A 17,894-nucleotide genomic window follows, 5' to 3' on the forward strand; every position below is an offset into this window, starting at 1 on the left:
ATGCATCTCATGATGCTTTGCTCTAAATCACTGTCTGTATAGGAAACCATCATACTGCATTTTAATTTCATTATATCACATGCCTTTTGTATTTACTTTTACACTTCCAAGTTTTTAATCACACAGCTGCACTCTTTGTGAGAAATCAAACCACGTAATTCATTAGTTATCCAATAAATTAATTATAAGTTCTTCATTCTTGGTTCATTTTGAGGTCATATTGAGATCTTTCAAGTGCAGCAATTTATCAGCTGTACCCTGATGTATGAGAATGTTTAAATAAGGCATCCATACAGAACAATACAGAGAAAGGTTTCTCATCCCTATGCCTCATGCTGAAAGCTTTCACTCCTCTTATTCACTACTGGACATGTCTAGTGGCTGTTTGGGTTGCTTTTAAGAGAGTCAAAGGCACAGGTTTACATACCTTCTAGGTAGAAGAGGGATAAGAGTCTAAGCCTCCTGCATTCTGAGTGCTTTCAGTGCTGCAAACACATCATTCTTTCATGAGGAATCTGGGCATATAACTTTGCACCTTCTTTATGGGCCACACATCAAACCAATTCATTTTAAGGTCACTATTGGCTCAAGCAGTCAACTTGCTCTAGAAACACATAGGCTATTTTGGGGCCCTAGCAGGTTAGCATTATTCTCAATATTCAAAAAACATCACCAAATCTAATAGTTATTAGAGAAGTGAAAAATCTTCTGCTCATCAACTAACATTTCACAACGGGAAAGATTCTTGGATCTGTTATCCACCTCCATCCTGCAGCCTTGCACAGGAAAATGTCAAGGATAGGCACCTAATTTATTTGCTTCCACTAACTTTGACATTTCAGCTCATTTTTACATTATAAATTGAATCATGTTTATCTAATACAGAGGAGCAAATTGCATCAACAAAGAAAAGGAAGGGAAACATGATGGCATTCCCAGCAGTGCTACCTTTAAAACTTGTTTGTATTTGGTTATGAGGAGTGGTGAGTTTAATGATTGTAGAGAGCTTATTTCTCTCAAAACCGTAGTCCAGCTACACAAAACAGAAGTCAAGAAGCATTCTGAACTCATCTTTCTCAAGCATTTCAGAAAGAAAACACATTTTCTTGAGTATTGTTTCTCCCAAAAAGTTTCTTTTAAAAGCTGAGTTTTAATACGTTTGAAATAACATCATAATGATGCTTTCAAAACACAAGCTAAATAACTGCACCCTTGGTTTGTTGCAAACCAGTTTGAATCCCTAGTAGATGCTTAATGAATTCAGTTAGGGTCCTCCACTTGATACTAACAGCAGCTTCTGTTGATACATGACCGAATCGTGCATATAATGTATCTACTTTATAGAGAAACTTTATCTTAACTCATTGGGATGCCTTCTTTTAAAAAGTAAAAATAACAGAATAATCTTTTCACCTGAAGTAATGAAAACCATTAAATGCATAGGTACTAAAAGCAACTGGAGAAGTTTAGTGCTGTTCTAAGATCAAGAGCCATCCATTCTCTTCAGATAAAGAAAACTTTCAGATTTTCCCCATACTTAGAAAAAGTGAAGTTTAAACTGCATTGCAGAAGAGCAATTAATAAAAAAACCCATATCATGTACAGGCGTCTCCACACGACTCTTATTGCCCATTTTCTCTGTAAGTATAAATCTGCTCAGCTGTAAAGCTGTCAATTTACAGTTAATCCAAAGCTGACCAAAAATCCACAGAAGTATAAATACAAATTACTGAGTCACAAAGTAATGATTTACAGAATTCTTTCTCCCATTTTTTCTTCTTGTTTTGCCTTTATTGTGGATTCTTCCATTTCACTAGAAGCTTTCAATACTTAAGGATTGCCTTATAAACATTTATAAGTAGTAACCATAGCATCAGTAATAAAAATCAGTACATAGAACAAGTGACTCACTAGCTTGGTGATGGTGCTCTTCATCACTTTGGAATGGGCTGAAGTCATAAGTAGATATTTTGCTTTTCAATAATGAAGTGAGAACATTGTCTACCTTCTCTACAGAAGAAAATTTCAATGCCTGCTTAAAAGAAGAAAAAAACAGAAAAAATATTAGTAGATTGGTTGCATATGTATTTTTAACTTTATCTTCAGAGTGCTGGTGAATCAAATTACTCAAAACAGTATTATGGCAAACTCTCTTTCAATAAAAGCAGCACATTTTTTGAAAACTATAGAAGAGATATTTTAATACAAAAGAATGATGTACATAAACATGCACTATAATATATGAAGTTCAGCCATGACTTGAAAACTTCTGGATGAAGTGTAAGGACAGGAAGATCTATGTTTTACTACAGCAGTAATTCAGGGTGAGTCTAAAGATCAAAGTAGCTCTCTGTTACCCAAAACTTTTACATTAAGATTTTGGACTTATCAAGGTAGGAAACAGCTTCAATTTCATCAGCCAAGACAGAACAAGAAACTGTTATCAACCAGATAGATCAGCTTCCTACTAAACACACAGTCTTTAGACAAGGGAAATCCACACTGACTTCCAGGAGATTTTTGAGTGCCTCTTTCTGGACCGAAGGTCTACGCCTAACAACCTTCAAGGTAGCCATAATTAAATATTTCCTTGCCTGGCCTGACAAGAGAAGCCCGAGTACAGAGATTTGAAGAGTAATATTTTACACCAACCACTACAGCTGTAGTCCAGTCTGTGCTGCACTGGGCACCAAAATGAGCTCAGACACAGGAGAGAAGAGGTCAGGGAGAATTGCTTTACTCTGCTCAGGGTCAGTAACCCTGTGTTAAAGTTTCTCTTCCCACAGCTGGACTGTTGCTAGTCAAGATGATTCTAGGATGACTAAAATGGAACATCTTCAGACATGCTTAGCATATGAATTTAAAAAGAAAGTCTATGACTGACAAGCTGAGGAGAAAATGACAGGGGGGTGTACTAACGAAGCATGAAGTTTAATTCCCAAGACTGTTAAAAAGGTATAAGAAAATTAAGTAAGACGTGATCAGAAAATGTTGAATGCAGAGGCAGGATATAATTTTCATCCAACTCCTACCAAGAATTAGAAGAGATATTTATTTAGCAGGTAGGAAGCTAACAATATGATTGTTCATTTTTCCCATAATTAACCATGACCCTTCCAATATTAAGATATGTAAAAACCAATGCATTTTTTTTCACTCTCTTTCCATGCTGTCACACTACATTTTCAGTATTTTTTATTCAATAATTATGAATACATATAGTACTCTTCAATAAGCAAAGCAATAAGCATTAAGAAAAGACTCCACCTAGGGAAAAAGATCTTTGAGGCTGGTTCTAGAATAAAAATCTAATCTGAGTACATGACTTACTGTGTGAATTCAGAAAGCATATGCAAAACGTCCCAAAATATCTATAAACCCTCCTAACGATTAACATGAATAACAGCACTACGTTTACAAGTTATTAAGAGGAACAACACAAAAATCCAGTTAGGAAACAATACTATTCTCTCTCATTCCAAGCAGGTCTTCTTAGATAGGTTATCATTATCTTAACAGAGTTCAAACTGGAGTAGGACAAAACCAAGGAACAACACAGGAACTAGCTCAGATGAGTGCATATGGTAGATCCTGTGTCATGAAGAAAGAGGCTCAAAACCATTGGTACTCACTGAAGCAGCTGTGTAGAGAATGCAGAGAATAAGAATTTAAGTGGGCTTCTAGACAAACTAAGCTTGAAGTAATATTTTTCATCTCTTTTTAAAATGGCAGGGATACCCTCTACGCATTGTGCCCCCTAACCCCCTCTGTTCAAAAGAAAATGAACAAACAAAATCCTCCCCAACAATACATGCCTCTTATCTTCTGTTCTGAAATTCCAGAGTAGTAATTTCACACAGAATCCATTTCAGACTGTACTGTATATCCAAGATAAATAAGCACTATATAGTCTCTTTTCAGCAAGCATTCTGGGGCATCTTGCCTACAATTCTCCTCTACTTTTTAATGTGAACTGAGACCAAAACTCTTCCTCATCCCTTTTATTCAGTCAGAAACCTATGGAAGAGGTACCTTAAGAATGCCTAGCTCTTACTTCATGCTCAGACAACCAAATTTACATGGAATACAACAGTGTTTCACAACCTAAGATGGAACAAGTTCTTGAACACAGAAGAGTGTCAGGAATTTGTAGCAAAATTTCTCATATTTCAACTGCTCTTTTCTCCAATGACCAGCCTATCCATTTTGATAAATTGCAAGTCAAGAACAATGCACTTCTTATACAGAGTTATCAGTGCAATTTGCTTCAAGTTTTCCACCTCAGCTTTTTGTTTTTCCTCTTACTCTTGGGATGTAAAATCTGAAGGTTTAAGCAACGATTTAACAAGCTATGCTGTTAACTAAACCATAAAGGGGGGAGCTTTGTTGTGCTACTCTACAGCAAAGATACAAAAGAAAAAAATATTAGTTAGATTAAAAAGAAAAGGAAAAAAAAGAAAAAAAGAAAAAAAAAGAAAAAAAAAAAAAGCGCAGCTATGTCTTTTATCTCACATACAGGAGAGCCTGTTCCAGCACTTATGTGAAGACAACAGCTAAAACAACAGCAAAGCTAGTAATAGGGCCACTCTGCACTATCCAGCTCCATATCATAAAGGGCACCTCCCCAAGAAAAAATTTGGCTTAGAGACTTTTACTTTACTGCCCATTCCTGCCCCAGACCACTCACAGACTCAAAGTCTGCTGTGTTTATATATTTTAATGTACCCTACACAGGTCTCTGTAGGCCAAGAAATCTCACTAACATTACAAACCTGAAGATCCTGTGGAAGTTTCACCAAAGCAAACAAAAGCAGAACAGTATTTGAAGTTGAACTTAAATTTAAGCTTCCTGTAAGGAAACTCTGAGCCACTCAGGAGTTTGAGAAAGCCCAGCTTATATCCAAATAAAGATTTACAACACCAGAGAAATCAGGCAAGAGTGCTATTTTCCACTGATGTCGTTGCAACCCCTCAGAATTAAGCTAGTGAATTTGTAGACATTTCTTCCCATACTCTCTGAAACACAGCCAACTATTCTCTACTCCAGTATTGGAAATCCTTCCACAAGCCTTACTGTTTGTCCCAATACCACCTCCCCAACTGCAGGCACTATCTCTGTTCCCTCATCCCTTTCCAGAGCAATAGGACACAGCTGTGAACAGAAAAGCCCCAAGTGCTGACCATCACATCTCGGCATCCAAAAACATCTTTGCAAAAGGAGACCACTAAGCACATATTTTGCTGCTTTTGTCGATGAAAATGTGTCCCACTGAAGCACACCATCCACTGCCAGTACATTAACATATTCCACACTGGATTTGGCAGCACTAAAAAGGTTACATTTACATTAAAATGATACATACTTCTGCACCAGTTCTTACATATCAGACACTACTTTATATGGACTTCCATATCTGGATTGCTTCTGCCAAAGAGGGGCTAGGTTTAAAATCAGTCAGGCATTTCTGACAATTTTAGCCAGTGATAGAATATGGACAGTTTTCATGCCTAGAGGGAAAGGAAGAAGCATTTTAAAATAACAGGTGTTGATGTGGCTGAGAAGATTGAAATATTAAACACAGTTTCAAATGAAGAATCTCTGGGGATCAGGTAGAGATGCACACAAAATACCACCACATAAATCATATAGCTATTATACAAGTTTTCATAGAGAAGGCTACAGTTTATTTTCATTCTTTTTTTCTAATATCACTGTAACTGGAATCCTGTTTAATGACTACGATAAAAACATCATTTAAGATACCAAGTATCTTAGAATCACAGGAGTATTATTCAACCAAAGTTTGTCATAAAGGCTTTCTCAATTTCTCTAGATACTCTAAGTCACTCAAGGTAACATGAACTTACCAACTTCAGTAATAAGGATATGCCCTTAGCTTAATTTATTTTTTTAATTTTGAAACCTAATGAATCTATGCCAGAAAACCCCAACACTAAATAATTGAATCAATATTTCCATTTGGCAGAAACTCTGAGAGAAAAATCAATACAGCATATGAATCCAGCAGAATGTTGAAATTATTAGCTGATGTAAAGTAAAACATAAAATATAAAAAATTTTAATTATGAATTATAAAAACCTTAAAATCAGTCTATATATTAGGTTACTGTAAGAACATAAACTCCCTAAGAGTGTTTCTTGAATGCAGAATTATGTGAAGGTGAGAGAACCAAAAATCATGATCTTTAGCCAACTTTCACCCTCTTATATTCTCATTGTAAATCCATTCAGAATTATGATCCAGTTATCATGATCCCAACTCTTCCTACTTTGACATTTCAGTTTTTTTCTTTCAAACTCATGCAAAGAAATTTATTTAATTTTATTTATTCACTCAATTACATTTTAAATATTTATTTGGTTGTTTAAAATGTCTTTCTGACCTAGCTAAATGCCATTTAAATTCAGAGAAATTTGGAACAGAAAATTGCAATCTATCAGATGTAGCAAAGAATTTTATCCAAAATCATGATTTATAAAATCTTAGATTATGTTTAATCTAAACCTTAGCTAATGCAAATCTTTAATTGCTCTCAAAAAACCAGATTCATAAATACTGTTGTATCATAATTTGATAGTCTCCCACTAAGATCCATGAATTCATCTGACCATCACTAAAAGTAATGTATACCTGTAATCCTCTTTGTTGGGTTTTGTCTGTCTCTTTGGCTTTATTGGGGGACAAAGTGGAGCATCTCAAAGGAGCTGAAAAGGTTGGCAAGAAAATATAGAATATAATGTAAACATTTTACCAAAGCACTGTGTCTGTGGTATGAACTAATGCAGCCATTTGCTTTCATCACAGAATTTTAATAAGGAGATACTTCTCAGATTGCAAGTATTTGTGAAAATCTAGAACTTTCCCTTGAATCACAGTGATGTTGCTTTGATCAATAATTGCTGTAAGCTTTTCTATTTTATATCAGTTTTGTTTCCCATTGTGTTGGATTGTTACTTTTCATAGATAAATGACTGTTGCCCTAGGATATGTTTGCAAACAAGTTGATAGTCTCAAAGGTTTTAATTATTGTGGTTAAATAGAAGTTACTACTACTGCTTCTGTTTGATGGGAATTCTAATTAGTATCATCTGGTTTGTTTTTCCTTTTGTGAACATATTTTAAAGATTAAGTTAAATTATGTTCTGTAAATTGCATCTTTATGATGTAGCTTGTTGACATTAAATCAGGAGTTCATTTAAAAAGTTTGTAGAAAAATTTTAGCTGCCTAGGTAGTTAGTGTACCTCACTCTGAGGCCCCACAGGTACCATTAGATTAGACAAAACTTCCAACACATAGATATACTTACAGAGGAATTACCATTAATATACTTTGCCACAGAGTAGCCATTACATTGTGTGGACTGTAGAGCTTACCCAAGTAAAAACGTTTTCCCGACATTAGTTTTTCAGTTACCAAAACAATAAAAATAATAGCATATAGCATTTTTTCCTCATTTAAACCCTTGCTTATTATTCAGAGGAGTAAAGGTGAGGAAATGTTAAACATACTTCATAGTCATAACAATACTGTGTTATGTTGCTGTACTTCCTGGTGTGCACTACTGCTCCACACAGAATTATTTTTGCATTTGAATATGACTTGAATTGCATGTGCTTTAAGAAATGGTTAAATGAAGGGTCAAACTCCTGAATAACAAATAACTCTCCAGTGGAAATATCTTGTGTGTTGTAGATATCTAGTTTACCACATTATTGATAAATTTTAAAATCATTATTGCACATGTGAAAAAGGCATATTGTGTGTGTGGCTCTATGCAGATATTTACTATATGTAATATGCTAGGTAGAAAAGTTATGTAGTATTAACATTTTAATAATATAGTAAATGTAGTTTTTAACATTGAATCTAAGTAAAAATTGTGTGTAAGGTATTTTCCTTAGCTCAAGAGAAAAGAGAAGATAACCCGGAGGTTTCTGCACAGAGAGAACAATTACAAGCCAGACTAAAACCCCTCTTGGATTTTTCAGAGGGAAAGATGCATATCTTCTTGAATCCACAGAAACCACCCTAGTCAAGCCAGACCATGCATATCTCCTTGAATCCACAGAAGCCACCCTAGTCAAGCCAGACCATGCATATTTCCTTGAATCCACAGAAGCCACCCTAGTCAAGCCAGACCATGCATATTTCCTTGAATCCACAGAAGCCACCTGGTCAAAGCCAGACTCCATGACGCCAAGGGTTTAGCAGAAGGCTCTTGGCAAACGGGTTTTTCTTAGATAAAGTATGCATAATCATTAAAGTTTGTCCTCAAAAATAGAGAGGTTTCTCCCTAACGGGGCCCTTCTCCTTGCAAGCCTTTGTCTGGAGAGGAGAGGGGACGGTAGGCCCAGGCTACCTTCTTTGCTTTTATTGTCTCATTATTTGTCTTGTCTCTGAAAACTTTTTGAACTTTTATTATTGTATTAATTTCTTTGTAACCAACTTTTATTCTTTATTAAATTTTCATAAATTTCAAAAAGTGAGTGATTGGCGTTTATCACACACACATCTTATGCATAGAGGTTTAAATGAAACCTGTTGAAGTTTGCTTAGATATACTTCAAAATATAGGCTAAAAAATGATGGATACCACAAAGAACCTAAGAACATATTTGTTCTTTGAGTTGCGTTATTTTTCTTGTGCAACAGCCTGTTTTCCTAGAACAGAAGTAACTTATACTTGGAAGGAATCTCATCCTTAATAGAACACTAATAATGCAATACATCATATTTTATTAATCCTTTTGTTATGAGTGTAATGCCTTAGGTGGTGGATAAGGTATATTTGTCACAGGAAAATGAGATTGTCTGCACTGGAAAAACAATCTATTATTTTTGTTCTGGCTTTGCAACTACAACATAGACATCATGCAAAGTTTTCTTGGGCTAGCCAGCATTCAATAAACGATACTTGAGATTCTGTCCTTTCTTAATATATGCTTTCTTTTCCTGTTATTTCTTATGTGTCACTGGGAAAACCAGGCTGCAGAGCACTGCAGTCTGCTGTGTTGGCCTGAAACACAGCTCAAAACCTGTTTTTTTTTCTAAATATACGCAAAAAATCTGCATGGCAACCAGCAAATCGCATGAATGATAATTCAGCAGTGGTAAATGGACTCTGCATGAACAGCAACCTACAGCTTCCCATACAAGCTATGCCAGAAAAATTTGGTTTGATGGTGAACGAATAATAACTCTCCAAATACAACGTGGTTTAAGATTACTTGCTTCTATTGGTTTCACAATATACAAAAAATAGCACTTTAAATGGAGAGGGATTTCATTAATATTTGTTCTTATTTTCTACCTTTGGAGTGCAGCATGTTGCACATGCTGTGCCTAAACACAAAGCATGTCTACATCACAAACAAAACAAGAAAATGGAAAACTCGTTTTCTTTTGCCATTACTTGCTTACAACTAGACACCTCAGAGGCAGATCTCTTAACCCCGAGCCTACCACGGAGCCATTACAAATTACTATGCAATCAAAAGATTGCATAACATCTCTTAGTTCATGTAGGCACTTATATTCTATTTTTCTTTAATTAAAATTTGAGTAGTCAACTTACCTGACAAACGAAAGCTATTGGGTCAGCCACTTTCTTTAAAATGGATTCAATTTCCTCTACTGCAGTATAGTATTCAATCTGTGCTGTCATCTTAATGAGTCTCCCACAGCAGACATTTACATATACAGGGCCAGCAGGAAAATCTTATAAAACACAAATCAGAATGCCAGCTGAAAATATTTTACTGTCCCAGACCAGACATCTCAGGGAATGAGTAAAAGAACAGATAATATCACAGAAACAACATAGAGTTGATGAACTGACTGGATTTGCATTTCACAGATGAATTCAGTATAGTCAGTTTTTTTATTCTGGTCTTTCAGTCTAACATCACAAAGCTGACAAAAGAAAATACATATCTTTAAATCTGTATAAAGCAAAGCTATTGTATTGCTTCACATTAGAAAGGAGATGAAAACAGAATGCTTAACATTTCCAACTGCCCTTTGATAGACTGATGACCTATAATCAGTTCCCTTATGCCTACGTGTTAAGGAAAAGCTCATTTATCACACATAGTGCAATTGCTATTCATCTTATAAAACATTTCTCTTAATTGCAGTCAAAGTTCTCAAAATTGTATTTGAGCTAGGCCACAGAAATTGCAGTATAATTAATCCATTCCAGTTGTTTACCTCATAAAAGCCAAGGAAAGAGGCACTTGTAGGCTGTTACTTAAGTATGACCTGCTCTTTGCGTGCAGCACAAGCCTGCTTTATGAGCACATTTCCCAATCCATTAGTATTTGTTTTGCCAGGCATTCTGCTGGACCGTACTAGCACAGTCTTCTTAAAACACGATCTCTGCCCACAAACAGTGAAAAAAGGGGCAATTCTGAAGATAGAGAAGAGGAATAAGGCCAGAGAGACTAGTCTAATAGTATCTGACATTAAATCACTTAAATGGAAACTGCCCAGATGTGTTTTTTTAAAAAAAACAACAACAAAGCATAGCACTTCTCCTATAATATCAGATCAGATGGACCTAAATCAGGATACTTACAAATTTCTACTTTTCCAGATTTTAAAACAGAATAAGCATCAAACAAATGATATAAGAAACATAATTAAACTTGGCTACAGTTCTCTGCCATTTTTTTCATATTTCATTTACTTTTCACATTTTATTTCTTCACCTACTAAAAAACCCTTTTTGTGAACAACAGTGTTCTCACAAAAAAAAAAAAAAAAGGAAGAATCTTTCAAGATGCATGCATGAAGAGTGCAGCTTTTGTCCTCTGAAATCCAGTTACAGTTGGAAGTTCTCTGTTTGCTATGTTCCTTCCAGTCAGATTTCTAAAAACAAACTCTCTGCACCATCACAATGATAAAGAACTCTCAACCCATACATGGCCATCATCTCAGGACAGCGTTCAGGATGAAAATCACAGAATCAATTAGGTTGGAAAAGATCTCCAAAATCATTGAGTTTAACTTCTGACCAACCACCAACCAGTCAACAAGACCATGGCACATGTGCCACATTCAGTCATTTCCCAAAGACCTCCAGGGATGTGACTCCTCCACCTCCCTGGGCAACCAGTTTCAAATGTTTAACAAATGTTTCTGTGAAGAAATTCCTCCTGACATCCAACCTGAACATCTTCTGGCACAGTTTGAGGCCTCTTACCCTGTCACTGGTTGCCTGGGAGAAGATATCAAATCTCACCTGGCAGAGCCTCCACTCAGGTAGGTTGTAGAGAGTGATCAGCCTTTTCTCCAGGCTCAACAATGCCAGCTCCTTCAGCCACTCCTCACGTGAGTTATTCTCTAGACCCTTCCCCAGCTTCATTGTCCTTCTCTGGACACAATTCAGCACTTCATTGTCTTTCTTAAAGCATGGGGCCCAGAACTGGACACCACACTTGACTGGTGCAGTCTCACCAGTGCAGAGTCTCAGAAATCATCAGGTTACAGAATTACCAAAACAGAGCTCCAAGAAGCCACAGTGGAAAATTGTAGCCTATGTGTATGTATTTCCTCCTATCCAAGGTTATATTGCAATCATAATAAAATTATTGCAATCATTATAAAATGTAAGTTGCTCTGGGAATTCACAGCATGCACTAATGGCAAACTATACTCTGAATACATAGGTGAGAAATGTTATTCTTCACTCACATCAAGAATAGGGATAGGTGTGCCCCTTACATCTGCAGAGATCTAAAGAAAACTGTTAAATAGTTGAAACAGTTTTCAACTAGTTATGAATGGAGCAATAGAAAAAATCATTAGGAACTAGCAAAGATGAGTGATAGAGACAAATGGCATGAATATGATCAGAGAAAAGAAACTATTTCCTGCATCAATAAGAATTATGGAGAGGTGAATAACCAGATTTACTGCATTAAATATAAAATGAGACATTTAGTAACAGAGTGATAAGAAAATAATATTAGGTTTGCATTTTATGGTGGTAATTTTGAAGAATGTTAATCTATAACTAATCAATGACATTTTAAGGCTGCCACCTGCCATCTAACTACAGAAAACCAATCTCACAGAACCTAGGTTCCCATAAATCACACAGCTTTGCTTCTCTGCATTATTAAAAGTTATGTGTGCAAAACTCATGTAAAGGAAACACCCACAAAATAGCAGAAAGGGAAACTACTTATCAGGAAAAGTGAAGGAAGTTGAAACCTTTTAGTTTTTCTTAAAGGTAAAGAATATTTTTCTTACCTGGGGCTTTCACATATTTGACCTTCTTGTTCCAAGAGGCTGTCTGTGTTCTAATTTGTTGATTATCTGTTATGAATTCAATTTCTAGAGTTTCTTCATCTATTTCCTCTTTCAACAGAATGAATATTTCACCGGGGTTCTACAAAATTAAAATGTGTTCCCATTAGTCCTTCAGAAAATTATACTGGAAGCATAACATGATATTGAAAGTATGTTGAGACTTTCCTTTACCAACAACTTCATGCAAAAAATTTGTACTATCAAAATAGGATGATATCTCACTGCTTCCTTTAGTATTTTACTTAATGACAGACACAAGTAATTTTAAATTCAGCTTACACAGGAACATTTTAAAACGGTACATTAACTGCATATGTAGGTGAATTGTTACATTTTCTAAGATCCCTCTATTTTATTGTCTAGAAAAATGACATCCATCCTAATAAGAATAACCTAAAATACTTTACACTCAACCTCTTACACTAAGATGACAGTAGACAGAAGAGCAGGTGATGTGAGACAATAGCCCTGTACTACCTCCTAAACCAGAGGAAAAATCACTCCCTTAGAACTGTACTGGTCTCAACAATGAAATGATGTGTAATAAGTCATTTTTAAAAGACAGACAGCAAACAAAATCCATGACATACTTGACTGTGGCCACTCATTTATATAAAGGAATGCAGGGCTGGATTTTGTACTTCCTCTATTTATGCTGTCACGTTTCTTCTAGCAACTCTGATTAAAAGAACATATGAACATTTATGTCCACTGCATATGCATGCAGATACATACATATAAATATTTCTGATTTAATTTGAACTCAGAACTAGGTCTGCAATCACACAAGTCCTGTGTAATTCAAGATGTGGGCACATATGCATGTATACATGCATCCATCCTGGACTTTTGTCAAGACAAATTCCACATCTCTAAAGAAGTGCCTGATTACTTGCTCTCTCTGAAGTATAAGGCCCATATGACAGTAATACTTCAACTCAAGCTACTAAATAACTCTAATAGAGCTGTCTCCAAACTACTTTATTTGCAAATCTTTTGACTGCAGTGTGGATGCAACCCAAAGGCAAAATAAATCCCACTGCAGTCTTGATGCACTCTTATTTTGGTCCCTTGGCAATTTTGAAAACAAATAGCAGATATATTATGAATGAGACTGCAGCAGGAAGAGGAGAAGAACAATAACTGCTATTCCAAAGATTTTAGCATTCAGAAGTCTTACCTCACATAATACTCTTTTTGGAAGCACCAATATTGACTGCTCGTTACTTTTTAATCTTTCAGAAAGTACCTCTGTTTTAAAAGAGAGGTCTGTTTCTTCTGATGCTTCCCTGGCATCTGACAAGTTAATATCAGAGATAGGCTGGTGATCTGAAATAAATAATGAGAATATTGTTAAAAATGTTAATCTATCAAAATATGGCAATGATGTGGTTTCCAATGTATTACTCATATGGCATTTGGAGTCACATTAAGGACAGCACATGAAAGCCTGGCAAAATTCCCTTAATGCAAATATGATGGGATGTCCTCTTTTGATAAAGAGCTTGCCTCTGAAGTTTTGATCCTTCAGCCCTGATTTACATGAACAGGCACTGCACATATGCTTTGTCTTCCTAAAACAAAAAGGGACATAGCCTTTTGATTGAAATAGTTGTGAACAGCAAAGTCAGGGAGATCAGCCAGTTCTGTCATCTCAGAAATCTCATATACTAGGATAAAACAGGATTTTTATCACTCTTCCCTCCTTTATATGTAAACAAGCACATGCTGTCATGTTTATAGCATCAACCCACCTGTCTATAGGAAGGGTTTACATGATACCTGTAACGTGGTACTATTTACAGTAGGCACAGATTTCTTTGAGGCATGGTCTTTGCCTGCCTTAATGGGCAAAAGGATGGATGGAAGCCATAATTTTTTAAAATGGGATGATCTGTGTTTGGAAATGCTCTGTCATTTATACAGGTAGCTTGCAGTCAGTTTCTTTTCTCTTTCACTGTACCAGAAAAGACCCAAGAGCCTTTAGGAAATATAGTGAATCCTTCACCATATCACAGATTTTAATCATGAAAAAGAACTGACAATTGCATCTGCATCATGCAGAGCTCTGACTAAGCCTGTGTTTTAGCAAAGGTATCCTTTACCTGCTGTGTCTCAGCTGTATCATTACACCTCCTTTCCACACACTCCATTACCCCGTGTGAAACACTGCCGCCACCCATCTCAAAGGACTGCAGCAGCTCTTCATCATGCAGGATTAGTCAGTATACTGCAGTCACCTAGTTAGATTATTGATACCATTTCACACAGTTCAGAGTTAAAAAATCTTGACTGGCTGGTGAGACAATATCCTTAGAGACATCCACACTATCTTGTATTACTGCAAATTATGAAAGACTCACAGTCAATTACATTCAAGGATACAAGAACTTTTGAGCTACATATTTTCCTCTTAAATGGATATAGAATATTAAAATAAATTAGTGATGGGCAGAATACAGAACTGTAGCCATTTGGCATTGCTGAAAGACGTACCACAGCCATTTTGTGTTTCTTTGAAAAGGTGCCCAAGTGACTGAGGTACACAAACCATAGAGTGCTCCTAAGTGGCATAAAAACCTTTCCAGTCAGTGTCAATACTGGCAATCTACAATTAGTTTTCTCACTTCTTGCTTTCCTTTATTTCCCCCATATGCACCAGTTCATCTGATACAGGATGTTTCCTTGCCTTACCAATCTTGTCTTGCCTAAGGCATAGATTTAATAAATTTCCACAATAATAAATGTATCTGCTAAATGAAGTTATGCCACGGCATCCTATTGTAGAATCTTTTTTATCCAGGGATAGATAAGGAGGGAAGGAAGATGCGGAAGGTGCAGAAGGTGTGGAAGGTGCGGAAGGAAGGTGCGGAAGGAAGGTGCGGAAGGTGCGGAAGGTGCGGAAGGTGCGGAAGGAAGGAAGGTGCGGAAGGAAGGTGCGGAAGGAAGGTGCGGAAGGTGCGGAAGGTGCGGAAGGTGCGGAAGGTGCGGAAGGAAGGAAGGAAGGAAGGAAGGAAGGAAGGAAGGAAGGAAGGAAGGAAGGAAGGAAGGAAGGAAGGAAGGAAGGAAGGAAGGAAGGAAGGAAGGAAGGAAGGAAGGAAGGAAATCAAATTCCATGGTTCCTTGAAGAAGTTGAAGTTTCCTTGAACATCTAACCTAAGTTAAGCAGGTTCATCACTAGGTAGTAAAGTCTGCCCATCTTACTCCTGCTTATACCCTTATGCCTTTAAGGCAAAATAATTCTGAATTAAAGCTGTGAATTTAGCATAGATTGCTGAAATTACACTTAACCTAGATGTAGATTTACTTTACTAAAGTAGTATTAATTACATGTGCTTTAATTTACATTAAAAAGCAAATATGTTACACTGAACAAAGTCTATTCTGTTTCTGAATGAGAACTCACACATAGTTCAATGTAGTTTAACTAATCCAGCTCAGAATATAAGAGCAATAATTTCTCTGATTATCACTGTGAAGACTAGACTTTATTGAGCACTGGCCTTCAGAAAAATGAAGGCCTGGGCTCTTGCTGAGGAAAATAGTTACCATACAGCAGCCTTACAGTACCTAAACAAGGCCTACAAGAAATATGGAGATGGACTTTTTACAAGGGCATGTAGGGATAACACAAGGGACAATGGCTTCATACTCAGGGAGGGTGGGTTTAGACTGGATATATTAGGAAGAAATGCCTTACAGTGAGGGTGGTGAGACACCATCACACGTTTCCCAGAGCAGCTGTGGATGCCTCATACCTGGCAGTGTTCAAGGCCAGGCTGGATGGGCTTTGAGAAACCTGGTCTGGTGAAAGGTGCCAATGCTTATGGCTAGTGGATTGGGACTAGATGGCCTTTAAGCTCCTGTCCAGCCCAAACCTTTCTATGATTCTGTGATTATGTATGCCCACAGCACATATTTTAGGAACGGATTCACATTTTAAGTTACTCATAAATCTTAGACTTATGCACACAGAATTCACTTCAGAAGATAACTCAAATGAAGTACATGCTGCTTCTGAATTTTTTTCTGCCACTTTAGGCAAAGGAGTCTTACAGAGACAAGAAACATTCCGTTATCAGATTGACAAAATGACAGGAATGAATAACAAATCTGGAAGGCACTGGATTCTCAGATGTCAACAATCTGTCAGTGATTGTTCTTCAAGGATCATGTAGATGCATTCTAATCTATGTAAAGTTCATGACAACTCTATTTTACAGTCTGCACTCTACTTATCAAAGATGATAGTAGTCCCTTTCACCTTTTAATGTCAATAATTCATCTCTTGAGAACATTAATCCTGTTGCTAACAAGTTGGTTTCAATTAAGATAACATTTTCTTCCCCATTAGTGACTGCATTTTAATATTTTTATTATGCTTAGTGACACCTAAATGCAGTATCAGAACTTCAACCCAGTCACTACTGTGATAGCACAGCTATCCCAATAATAGACAGTTATGAAATGTGGCTCTTACATCAGAGACTTGGATATTTAAGAGAATTAGGATTCGCCTGCTGATTTGAAAGTGGCTATCAATTTATTAGCCAAAAACCATCAAGCAAGACCTCCTTCATTAAATGTAAGGTCTACCTAACAATCAATGAATCATGTACAACAGTCCAGGAACCACAGGAATCTATATTACCACTACAAGACAGTCACCAAAGTTTGGAGCCACCATCTCCAGCACTCAAATTCCTACAAGGAGTTGCACATGATCTGTCCTAAAATGTGGAACATGAAACAACCCATGAAATGTTATTTGTCAATGCTGAACATGCAACAAACCAGAGATTAGGCAAGCCTCAGCTTGTTGGCATTAACTGAAACAAAGTAGCTCATAAAGGTATTAATACTACAATAATGAGACTGTAGTAACACAAATGGAGCAATGATAGACAATATTTGTTTTATGTAGGCAGAAGGTGTTGCCAGATGTTCAAGTCTTTTGAACATTTAAATTTTGCACATCTTCATTATTTGCCATCTTTACACTCATGGTTTTAACTGAAAGCAATGGCTAAAGAGCTCCACTAATGCCTGAGGCTTTCAGAAAAATTCAGAATTTACAACTGAGGGTGAAGATTATCTTAAAAGAAACATAAAAGGAACATCATTATTATACCGCACTATGTAAGAGCGAAGATTTATTAAAGGGTATTTGTTGCTTGGTGAACATGTTCCTTTAATGTTTTATATAATGGTGACCTATTAGTGAGGTTTTTAAACTGTAGCAGTAACAATTAAAATAATTGATGAATAAAACCAGACCCCTTCTTGTAGGATGAAAGTATAAGAAATATTTAACTATATCCAATGAAGCATAGACAACACTGTGAGCCAGAAGCTAAAAAGAAAGGAAAAAATCTATGATAATCTCCCCTTGAGTAATCAGAGCAGTACTGCTGGGAATTATCATCTATTATAAAAGATAATGCTTAATTTCCATCAGATTACTTTTGTGGACTTACTTTTGACAAATATCTGCTGCAGATGGCCACATTGAAAGGACTGATCTTAAAGTTACATTAATTTTAAATATTAAAATG

The 17,894-nt window shown here is 36.4% G+C and overlaps 1 protein-coding gene across 4 annotated transcripts in view; it reads right to left on the reverse strand.

The window, feature by feature from the left end:
• The window catches only part of BANK1 (B cell scaffold protein with ankyrin repeats 1), a 144,094-nt gene that overhangs the window by 91,559 nt on the left and 34,641 nt on the right, over positions 1–17,894 (reverse strand). For 3 of the 4 annotated variants that reach the window (XR_010083529.1, XR_010083530.1, XM_063423158.1), the window contains exons 4-7: positions 13,520–13,668; positions 12,280–12,418; positions 9,599–9,741; positions 1,912–2,035 (exon numbers count right to left, since the gene is read on the reverse strand). Coding sequence is in view for 1 of the 4 variants with exons in the window: in XM_063423158.1 (XP_063279228.1) it covers positions 1,912–2,035; positions 9,599–9,741; positions 12,280–12,418; positions 13,520–13,668 (555 nt within the window). In the remaining 3 variants the exon portion in view is untranslated. The remainder of the gene's footprint in view (positions 1–1,911; positions 2,036–9,598; positions 9,742–12,279; positions 12,419–13,519; positions 13,669–17,894) is intronic. The other variant, XR_010083531.1, reaches the window with a different exon arrangement.

Source organism: Prinia subflava, chromosome Z (genome assembly GCF_021018805.1).
Source record: "Prinia subflava isolate CZ2003 ecotype Zambia chromosome Z, Cam_Psub_1.2, whole genome shotgun sequence".
Taxonomy (NCBI): Eukaryota; Metazoa; Chordata; class Aves; order Passeriformes; family Cisticolidae; genus Prinia; species Prinia subflava.